The sequence below is a fragment of the Botryllus schlosseri genome, chromosome 4, assembly GCF_051294905.1.
Source record: "Botryllus schlosseri isolate E-star chromosome 4, Bs_hap1, whole genome shotgun sequence".
In the NCBI taxonomy this organism is placed as follows: domain Eukaryota; kingdom Metazoa; phylum Chordata; class Ascidiacea; order Stolidobranchia; family Styelidae; genus Botryllus; species Botryllus schlosseri.
Window position 1 is genome coordinate 17,633,393 of NC_137239.1, and position 11,407 is coordinate 17,644,799.

Below are 11,407 nucleotides of genomic sequence, written 5' to 3' on the forward strand. Positions count from 1 at the left end.
AATAACTAATATTATTGACGAATTTCAGTCTTCAACTTGAAAATTGACCTCCCTATGAGGGCCCAAGACCAACGTTTGGAGTGGAGGACGAATTGCGGTTTTGGTCCTGATTCTAGCTACAACTCACGCTGACATGTTATGTACGTGGATGGCTATGGCGGCAGGTCCAAATGTTGAGTAAAGAATTGCGAAATAACGATTGACGCCCGTTTCAAGCAGAGTCATATGAGAATAAGATAAAGCGAACATCATATTCTGCCTTCCACTTAGTACAGATACCGCAAAGTGTCGTTACGAGAAACGGCAAAGAACGGGTCGGTTATCATATATATCAGCAGCTGTTGATTTCTAATGCTTCATTGAAGAAATCGTAATGTTTTATTTGACGAGTACAAAATTTCAAATCTTTGTCCAGTGTGCGTACGCACGTATAGGCCTACTATCACCAAGCAGCAACTAAGCATACCCAAACATCAATGTATATGTTGCTATTTTAAACTAGCCAATGTGGTTATTATTATCCTGTTTCGAGAGGTACTGGCGTCTGGATTGTACTGATGACCTGGTATGATACAGCATGGCGGGTGTTCACACTACAATGTACAACGAATATATCTAGTTACAATGTGTGGATACTTCTTACGTAATGACGAGCGAAGCTCGTGAGCAGTGGCGTTCGAATATCAGACGTTTGTGCTATCACTGACCTGGTATAATATATATTCCTTGTTCACGAATGTTCAGTTTATGTATTAGTATTTGTACAAATAAAAAGTAATCGTTCTTTCGCAAAGAAATCGATTAGATATCGGAAGTAGTCGATTACGATTACGATTACGATTACTTCGAATTTTTTTCGAATGTAATCGATTGCGATTACGATTACTTGAAAATGCTGTAATCGTCGTAATCGATTACGATTACTAATCGCGATTACCCCATGTCTGGTCGCCAGAAGAGGCCAATCCACCCAAATCATCAAAATATACAGAATCCTCCGTAGTATTGTATAAGAGCATTGTAAGCTATACGCGGTGAGCAGTAGCCTGGATAAAAAATTGCAATCGAAAAAAGGGAGAAAAACAGAAATCGTGACGTCGCCATGTTCAAAGCCAGAATGTGGTAGGTGATAAGGGTCGCCTTTCGCCAAACTCTGACTATGCTAGTAGCCTATTGACTTATAGGTATTTTAATACGCAGCAAGAGATAATTGAACAATTCGAACAATTATTGATGTTGTTAAATTGTTGACAATGTTCTTTCCAACACTCCACTAGTTGCTGACGATTACCCCTGGCGAGTGTCAGCCGAAAATATTCGGGTTCATTTCCATATGAATATACCATTGAATTGTATATGGAAGTTCTGTACCTCCAAGAAACTCTTAAAATTAATTAGATAAAAAAGACTGGAATTTTAGACAGTGTGACATTATTCTCAAGTTGCATATCCACAATAAATTGAATGACATAAAAATGAAATTGTTCAGTGACTTGAAACTGACTCGAAATCGGAAAATTTGAGATATTTTAGCTTAAGTCGGGTCACTTAAAAAATTTGCGGGACTTGACTTGAAAATTTGCGAAATTACTTTAACTTGACACAAGTGAAGACCTGAAATATATATGTCATTAAACGCTTAGCATTTCGAACAGTAACTGTGAGCATTGTTTATTAGAATTAGAATATCCTCAGTAACTATATAGTTTCAGTACTACGTGGATTGTGATGTGTGAATACTTGTGCATGTGACATTTTGATGCTACGAATTCCGTAAGAATTTTCCTCATCATCGATAGTGTCTGAAATGAATCAACCACTTCGTGAGAGGGGGATGATAGGCTACCAGTGACACTTCAAACATTCTGAGCACATAGAATTTGCATAATGTGTTAAAATCTAACAGCTAAATAGAGTTGCATAATACTAGGAGAGCGTACCACTGTATGTGGTGCAGGAAGTATTTTCCACCAGGACACTATAAAACCTCCCTAAACGACCACCGCATCCGGGAACTTTCGGTCTCCATAATGTTTTGGCACAGAAATGGCCTGTCCTCAATAGTCCAGTACGACTGATCCGGGTCACACTAGCTGATATATTTAAACCTGGGGCTTCCCATCTGATGATCGCGACCAATGACTTTGATACTGATACTAATGGGCCAATACTGACAATCGCATTCTTATCTAATTTACATATTTAATGATGTATATTACAATGCACTATAGAAGCTGTCCACCGCCAGAGTCTTAATATCGGCATCTCGCGATTGATACGATAATACGCGTGACTAAAATGCTGATAAGTGATAAGAACGAGACAATCACGCGGTGGGCATCCGCGTGCGGCCGTCAGAACTGAATTCAAATATACACGATTCACGCTGTGAAGATGACAGGCATGCGCGTAAAACACATCCCGTAAAGTTACTGAACGAGCACGGCTGCGGAGCAGTTGTTCATATGTTGCAACTAAAAACGAACTGCAATACACATAAAAGATAACCTTAAAGCACAATGTCCCGGCGGAACAAATATATAAGAGGCCGCACTAAGCAAGGCATCCCATTCGCAAACTGTTGCTGGCACAAGGCAGAGATGTTTCAACAGAGTTCTAGTCAAGTTCCTAGCTGCGTATACGACCACGGTAGTGTCTTGGTTCAAGATCCGTGCGACGGGGGCGGACTGCCAAGGGCAGTTCCAGGGGTAGCCTACTCGCACACAGTGCCGGCACATCGCAGGGAGCAACTAGTTCAAATAACGTTATGCGATCAAGCGTTGTGGAATCAATTTAATTCGATCGGCACCGAAATGGTTCTGACTAAAGCTGGCAGGTAAGTCATATTGTGAAGGAGATAAACTAATCTTGTAAAACTAATACCAAAATATAGGCCTACTATATTTTTCTGTTGCTAGAGTTTATAAAGCCCGCAATATGCGTTTTATCTATATTTCTATTTAAGGCGAGTATTCCCATCGTTACGGGTCACGTTTTCCGGATTGGTACCTTGCGCACGTTACAAAATTATGATGGGTGTCGAAAGAGTAGATGAGAATCGCTATAAGTTCCAGGTAAGAACTTTGATGCTTCATTCCATTGACGATGTCAAATTTTATTGCCTCAAGACGGGATAGATGTGAAATTTAATGATGCACAGCAATCTGTCAGTATATGACATGCGTACCGATATAATATAAATTTACTCTATGACTATAATGACCTAATGTTCCTAATGGTGCAAGAAATATTTTTTTTAACTACCTCTGTATATTCTATTCTGCGGACCGTAGTTGTGATTCTCCATCAATCGACTGATGCTGTTGCTTATTTCATTTATTGGGGACTTCTATAACTAACACGTGGTTTACTTTGACTTTGTGTATGTGCAGTGTGCACTGTGCAGTGAGCACTGACGTTGTAAATAAGTATACAGCGATCACAATTCAGATTGTTTCCGCAATTATACAGCAACGACTCCTGTTTCCAACCCGCAACCGATGCGGTGCTCCAGTAGCGCAATCGGTTAGCGCGCCGTACTTATATGGCAGTTACGGAGCAATGCGGAGGTTGCGAGTTCGAGCCTCGCCTGGAGCATCTTTTTGAATTGCGTATGCATGCTATCAGAACCGGAATAGAAATTTCAACTGACAATTATTATATTATCGGAATGACATTATCCTTAGGGAATGAATGACGCTATCGTTTTACAGGATGGTCGATGGGTCATCGCGGGAAAGGCCGAATTACCTTACAACCGATATGTTTTCGTGCATCCTTTGTCTTCGTCAGCAGGCGAGGATATTATGAATAAGATCGTATCGTTCCACAAGGTGAAACTAACCAATTCACCGATGAAGCTGCAAAACGGCAAGGTAAGTAATATCGATTTCATTTTGTGTGCTTCACTGTCACATATTATTCGAAAGCTTGATACTAGTGTGTAATATGTATATATGAAGCTCGCTACGTCAAAACCACTTTCGGATATTTGTTTCCAACTATAATTTTCCATCCGTAATTTTTGTTTACAATACTACATCTACCCACGACACTTTTCGTAGCAATAATTTCGAAATACAATGACATCTAAAAAGAAAGCACTGAATAGTTTTGTGAAAGGCTGCGTTTGGCTGCGCAAATTATGCCCCGCGAGTGTGACATTCATGTTCTATACTTTCAACTTTGAGTTTTATTCGTGACATTTCACGTTCCATTTCAGTTTCTTCTGCATTCCTTGCACCGCTACCAACTCCGCGTGTACATCGCAAGGTGCGACATCCCGGACGATATATCCTCCTTCAGGTTTGCGGAAACAAACTTCATTACCGTGACCGCGTACCAAAACGCCCGGCTCTCCCAACTGAAAATCGCCAACAACCCTTTTGCAAGGCGCTTCCTACCCGGTGGTGCTAGAAGAAGGAAGAAGCAAAGCAGAAAACCCACAGAATGCGACTTGCCAAACTCCAAAAGATTACGCACTGAACGCAAGACAATTACGTCACAAGGGGAACAAAATTTTCCGCAGATGACGACCTCGGTCGCGAACTCCATTTCACACACCGGCCATTATGTGGAAAATTGCAACCGTCTACAATTGCATCAGTTGAATGGAATGTATTTTCCAAATGATATATCTGGAGACGGGCCTACAACATCTGCTGATGATATTTTCCCGCCGCAGTACTACTGTGATGGTGCCGCCATTCATAGCCATTCATTGATGCAGTCAAATACACGGGGGTACTATAATTGTGAGTATCGGGAAGAATATCCTCCTCATAATGACTTATTCGTAAACAACGTATACGAGAATGCCCAATGGCACAACACCAATGCCCCGGTCGACGGTCAAGCCATGGTCAATCCACCTTTCATTGGAAATTGGCCACCTGTATGTGGAAGATTCGATGCGCCAAGCTGACTGTATTTCTGACCATCGCAATTACTTGAGGGTGCGATGACTGTTTTTTTTACGGGCGACAGTGCCTCTCAGTTGGTCGAGACGCGGACGCCCCCCACCCAACCTTTATCTGCGATGCTGGAGAGAAGACGGCAGTTACGATACTGCACCGGAAATTGATGATTTTGACGATATAATTATGAAGAATTGCCAATTTAATTGTTAATTTAATCAAATACGCAGTCACGAATTGTGAAATTGAATATGGGGCTGCGAGTCATCATCACCAAGAGCATAGGCCCTTCCATAATGAGTGGCATCGCGTATTGTGTCGTCAAATAATAAAGGGTGGGAATGACTGGTTATTTGATATTATTTTATTTTTATTGAAGACAGAGGTAATCCAGTCTTTTTAGGTGCGATGAGCGATTCGCCAGGATTAGGGAGTGTTAATTAAGTCAATATTATGAAACAAGCGTCAACTGACGGTTGAAACCGCGAATTTCGGACGTGCTAGGGAAGCTAAATAGCAAAACAAATAGACTATTTCACCAAGCTACACACGGCTCGGGATGCAGCGACAAACACCAGCTTTGTAATATTCCAAATACATTTAGGTTTCCTAATAGAAAGCATTGTCTGGTGGCTAATCTGAGATTTAAAATTGCGTCATGTTTACCATTGTTTTGAATAATGACACTAATGTATTTTCTGATTCTAATCCGGTCGCTCCGGATAAGTAATTGTAATTGTTCACGCATGTTTAGATGTTGAAGATGTCCCATGGTTGGTTACCTTGCCTTGGAATTACCATTGTACGGCATTATGATGCTATCATCACTTGCTAGCGCTGTAGGTCTAGTCATATTGATATAGTCGTTTGTGTCATATCGGTATGACCGTTCCGATGATGACTGGACATGTGGACATGATATTGTAACATAGGCCTGTGACGCTTAGGCCAAATCATCTCTTCATACCATATCTTCAGTTTTTGCTTCTACTTGAAATAGTTTTGGCGCGCCTTGGACATCATTACTTCCGATCGTCATCAATTACCACAGGGGTTCTCAAACTGGGGGGCGTGAAAGCATCTGAAGGGGTGCGAAGCCGCGGCCATGTCAACTGAAAACAGTCATAACCTTCCATGCCATCAAACTATCCTTTGAGATTGCCAGTATTTTGGTTGCATTCAGTGACGATAAGGGGGTCGCGAAAGTTTTCACTATTATAAAGGGGGGGGTCTAAAAAATTTGAGAAACACTGAATTAGAATGTTACCACATCACTGCTATTTTTGTACTCAAGCACTAACGAAAACAAATCTAGCCACGTATGGATACAGAGACACACAATGCGTAGTCCCTACAGCACCGAACCTCCCGCTAGTCTGAATTCAAGCCCACCCAGCGCAGATCGCAATAACTTCACCCGTTTGTTATCCGACCGTCGAACAGCATAAATCTATATTGCATAATGATAGAATCTGACGAAAAACAACAATTTCATTAATGAATGCGACACCATAACCTACCGGCACAGGCGGACAGCCGCGCTTAACAAAGAAAATCACACGAAAAAACGACTCTAGTAGCGTTTAAATATCTCACGTCCACAACTAGAAAAAACCTTGCACGTCAACCAGGACCGTGCGGAATGGAGTATCTGAGTACATTTAACTACCGGTTAAGTACGCACCCGTTTAAGTTCGCATCATAAATAAGTAGGCAAAAATTATTCAAAAATGCTGGGTTCAACTTTTTCAGCATTTTTTTTCAAACACTAACTACATTACCTGGATTAACTGGAAAACTTGAATGCCAATTAAACAATTGTTCAATGCTTGAACATGTCGTGTAAAGTGATCTGATGCATATTTTGCACTCTTTTCTGCTTACGGCTTCAAACGTCGCCTGTCTCAGTTTTCGCTGAAAGCATTCAAAACTGCTTTTGGGATTATCGGAAGCATGCCCTGCTTGATCCTGTAAGGCAGGACACAGCAAGTGATCCTCAACTACAGGCACTTTGTTGTAAAGTTGTTCAAAGCCGTGAAAAACGATGGTGTTTTCGATAGGTATATACAATCGTTGCCCGAGCCAGCCTCATCACCAGTGTCATAATTTTCAGTCTGCATCGTTTTCAACACCTTATTCACGTCACCCAATATGGCCTGTGAATACTCTTCATTATTCTCGTCATCAACATGCATAAATCTTTCTATAGCTCGTCTTTGTCAATCGAAATATCCACACACTTGAATCATCGCAAAATTTCAGACATGTCAGACATAAGATGGCTTCCTCATCAACGCCCCCATCCAACGGAGTTAGTAAATGAGCCGGAGTTTGTTACCGACGCACCCGATATTAAATCCCATGCTTGCTATACATAGTGAGCAGCATCCAGCAAGTGAGCAACGTTCCCATAAGCAACACCTGCTGCCCCTCCGGGTAATCTGTTAGCTGGATTTTTCTTGCGGGGCTTCAAGTTCTCGTCAAGCTCGTAAAAGTCCAGAAACTCATTGAGATATAAATATTTGTACCTCTCCTTCATTGCGGCGATGATTCCCATGACACACGGCTGTTTCCAACTAGTACAGTTTGGTGGAAAGAATTCCACTTTGACGTTATTCCGTTCAAAGGCTGGAAAATGTCCCGTAGCGTTATCCAACAAGAAAACCAGGCGTCCTGTTCTCTTTTTTACTTCAGGATAAAACACTTCGATGAACCATTTCCAACATGTGTCAACGTCCATCCATGCTTTACGCCGACTAAGATATTTGACAGGCCATCTCCGATTCTTTATACAGGCCGGAGATTTAGGTTTCCCAATCAATGTGCACGGAGCTTTGTGTGCTCCTGTGGCATTTGCACAAACAACCTTCTTTTACTCGGAGCGGACGGCACACACAACTTGGCGATGACTTCCAATCTTAGCTTTACCTGACATCATGCGAAAGCAAAAATTGTGCCAAACACTTTACCTGAGCTGTATACTGTACACTTTACAGAAAATAATGGCATATAAAACGACACAACAAAAAATGAACATGGGCAACGTATCGTCAATGACGTATAAATGCAAAATTTGTGCTTAGCTGCACGTATATCTTCACTAGGTGGCTGCATATCTGCTAAGTACGCAGTACCACAAAAGTTCGCACAAACTACTCAGGATCAAGTTGCGTACTTAACCGGGAGATGACTGTAATTCAATGCCGAATCGAGTATTAGCCTTCGAGACGAGTATCTCTCATTATGATTTCAAAAACGATGAGAATAAACCTAGGTCTACACCAGTGGTCTTTAACCTTTGTCACTTCGCGGACCAGTAATATTTTCTAAAAATATTTGGCCGACCGATGGACCTTCAAAAATTCTAATTGACTCGAAGTATGCAACCGTTTTTTTGCAAGTATGATGCTAGAGCAGAGGCTGCCAAGTCGGAACAGGTCGCGAGCCACTTTTCAAATTTCGTAGAGGCCGAGGGCCGCATGAATTCAATATCGAGATGAAATTGGTCAGACAGTTTAACAGTCACGCTGTAAAAATTTTACGTCATATAAGGCTATTATGCTCTCTAACGTGGGCGATGGGCATAATTACCACAAAAGAAATACTTAATTGAAGAAATACAAATACAACAAAAATATCATGTTCATCACTTTCATTATATTTTGAACTATGAGCTGCGAACGGTTGCCGACAACACTTTACAGCGGCTAAATAATCGATATTGGCGATAGCGACACGGCTATAGCCTACTTGCTGGAAAACTATCTCCTAAGTTTGATCTTGTGTGGCATTCCCTTGTCGTTTTCTAAGCGTGTCGGCCATGATAGTGTATGGACCATTGCATGTCAAGGCAGTATGCCCATTTGCCCAATCATATAAGCTAATTCTTCCTCCATGGAAGGCTATTACCATCGCCGAAGCCGCATCAGCAAGTGGGGATGTTGGGAACAGGAGAATAGCCTATTTTTAACAACAGCAGCATCAATATTTTTAAATTTAAATCAATTCCAGCATTCCAAATGCTTTACTAAGCGTTCTCCCGAAATCTCAAATCAGGTCGCGGGCCGCAAGATATGACTGCGAGGGCCGCTTGCGGTGAGTCTGCTGAGTAGAGGTAAGAATGCCTTGCCCAGACAATGGTGCTACAGTTGAGAGTCGATTACACAGTGCTCTTCAACCTTTTTCCGTCATGGTACACCCTTTTAGCTTTTATTCGAAACTCGTACACCCCTGACAACATAACACCCTGATTCCGCAGTAGGCCTAATCCAGGGGTGTTTTCGCCATTCACGGCCTTTTTCGATTAGCTATAGGATACAACCGCCATGGCATCTTGACGTCATATATACTCCCGATAAATTAGCTACTGGAAACTTGGCACCGCGGATAGCCCTTGCGTATAATGTTTTGTAACTGTGCCGGAGGCTTACTATTATGCACGAAAATCGGGAGTTTAAATGCTAGGAAATGTTATCTGGATTCCTTTCCTACATGGCAAAATAATTTTGTCGATATTATTGTTTTTTTTTTCATATAATACTGTCAAATATTTATCCGTTCTTTTCCCATGTGATCATATTAACTATTATAGCTGATGTAGGGGGTGTACAGAATGAATGATGATGCATCTTCCGGTCTTTATTAATCACTTTGTTGCATGTTATTTTTGACCAGCCATCAGGATTGTAGGCATACCGGTAGTCTAAATAGATAATGGTATCGCCCAAACGTAGCAGAAAAACCTTCACTCGCGAAACGCAACTATTCTGACTTTATTTCTTTATAGGGTGCATCATTTTCCTCTGCGGTTCGCCTATGTGCGGCGTGGCGCAGATTACACTATTATATGAAAAACGAAAAATCACCCTGAATCGCACCGAGCGTGAATATGATTTTCAGGTTTAATTAAAATCTCTCAAAGATTCGGGGACCAATTCGTTAATTCAAATTGCATATTGACGGCCGTCAGCACACGCTAATTTAATTATGTGTAGATGGTCGCATAATTGTTGTTTAACGGCTGCATGCGACCGTACCGCTGCGGGCCTGTTAAAATATGGATGAACAAGGCTGCAACGTATTGGGAATGCAAAATATTAATCAGGGCTCCAGGTTACCGGACTACCACCTAACACGGTGTTTCTCAAACTCGACCCATTACCAATGAATGATGAACCAATGATGAGGATAAGCATTTGCTTATGATATCACAAAAGGAATGTAATTTACAAGCTGATATGAACATTGTACTATATTGCACAACCGGCCAACATGTTCTGAGGCATGAACTTGCCTATTTGTGGTGATATCTAGTCATTGGTCCATATCAATGCGAGTCTGGTACACCCCAGTACACCCCATCTGAGTGGTACACCCTTTTATAATTTTGGTAGGGGTGTACGAAGCATCCGGTTGAAGAGCCCTGGATTACAGTCTTTCGCGCCGAAGGCCGTGAAATAACCGACCCCGCCAACTCGAATAATACTTTTCTATTCGACAATATCGCACCTTGTTGTTCTATCTTGCTCCTTTCACGCCACCACTAGACGTACTACGAACACAGTGCGCCGCGCCTGGCTACAGCGACTTTCACTCGCATGTCGTCACGGAGACGGCTCGACCTTCAAGTCAAATCGAATATATTGCCAGGCCTAATGTTGCCTAACGAAGTTCTGAATCAGAATAAAATACGATGTTTTACTTCTTTTATCAATGGGCCACCATTCAAAGTATTGTGTCTTGAAATTAAGATATAAAGTTTCAATAGAATATACCTGGCGGACCGGCGCAAAAGTCGTCGCGGACCGAAGGTTGAGAACCACTGGTCCACACGGCATGGAGAGTGACTTGGTGACAATGCTGCGGTTTGATAACAACTTCACAGAGATGGTATTTCCACTAACGTGAGGGCCTTCGCAGTGCATGTTTTGGACGCGATGATAACACCAATTGAGGTTTCGCCGGCTTTGACGTTGGGGAAAAGCATGGAAACTATAATTCTGGTTGATCATGAAATTATTAGTGGAAAAGGGCGTATAATTTCAGTACTCACGAAATCCGTCTCTCACTAATCGACTCGAATCATTATAGTTAATACTCGATTTAGATTCGAGTACTCGAATCATAGTGCCCAACCCTAACGACAACGAATGGATGTCCATATTGCTGACAAGTACATCAGCAGTGAGCACAGTGTCCGGTCGCAGCAGTCGCTCTTCATTCTACCCACGTTCGCCCGGTTGATGATATTGTCGTTGCCTGGGTCCATGAAAAACATAGAGTAGGACGCCGCCAGCGCGGCGTCAAAAAATCTACCATGAGCCACAGCACAAGCTGAATATCACCGGGTATTTCTCGTGGGTGGGTGTGACGAGGTTGACGGTGGGGACATTAAATGGGTGCACTGGTCGACAGCTGGTATGTGACGTTTGTCGAAGAACTGTTACCTGCGCTACTGGTGTCGGAGGAAACTTTTCGCTTGCATCGTGTCT

The 11,407-nt window shown here is 42.1% G+C and overlaps 2 protein-coding genes and 1 non-coding gene across 3 annotated transcripts in view; 2 read left to right on the forward strand and 1 right to left on the reverse strand.

Moving 5' to 3' along the window:
• Positions 1-1,554: 1,554 nt before the first annotated feature.
• LOC145438008 (T-box transcription factor TBX18-like) lies at positions 1,555-5,250 on the forward strand. The gene is made up of 4 exons (XM_080315370.1): positions 1,555-2,836; positions 2,966-3,074; positions 3,687-3,875; positions 4,223-5,250. Exons 1-4 carry the CDS (start codon positions 2,520-2,522, stop codon positions 4,922-4,924), a joined length of 1,317 nt encoding a protein of 438 aa, XP_080171496.1. The 5' UTR covers positions 1,555-2,519; the 3' UTR covers positions 4,925-5,250.
• On the forward strand, positions 3,508-3,597 carry Trnai-uau (transfer RNA isoleucine (anticodon UAU)). Its single transcript is given in 2 exon segments — positions 3,508-3,545; positions 3,562-3,597. It is a non-coding gene; the product is annotated as a tRNA-Ile (tRNA).
• A 5,997-nt stretch (positions 5,251-11,247) lies between the features above and the next one.
• LOC145437175 (renin receptor-like) overlaps positions 11,248-11,407 on the reverse strand; it is a 43,564-nt gene continuing 43,404 nt past the window's right edge. The window contains exon 8 of the mRNA XM_080314367.1: positions 11,248-11,405. Within this exon, the coding sequence (XP_080170493.1) occupies positions 11,307-11,405 (99 nt within the window). The 3' untranslated portion in view covers positions 11,248-11,306. The remainder of the gene's footprint in view (positions 11,406-11,407) is intronic.

Coding starts and splice junctions, on each gene's coding strand:
- LOC145438008 (XM_080315370.1), top strand. CDS start 2,520: ATGTCCCGGCGGAACAAATATATAAGAGGCCGCACTAAGCAAGGCATC. Junction 2,837..2,965: donor GTTCTGACTAAAGCTGGCAG/GTAAGTCATATT, acceptor TTTCTATTTAAG/GCGAGTATTCCCATCGTTAC. Junction 3,075..3,686: donor AGAATCGCTATAAGTTCCAG/GTAAGAACTTTG, acceptor CATTATCCTTAG/GGAATGAATGACGCTATCGT.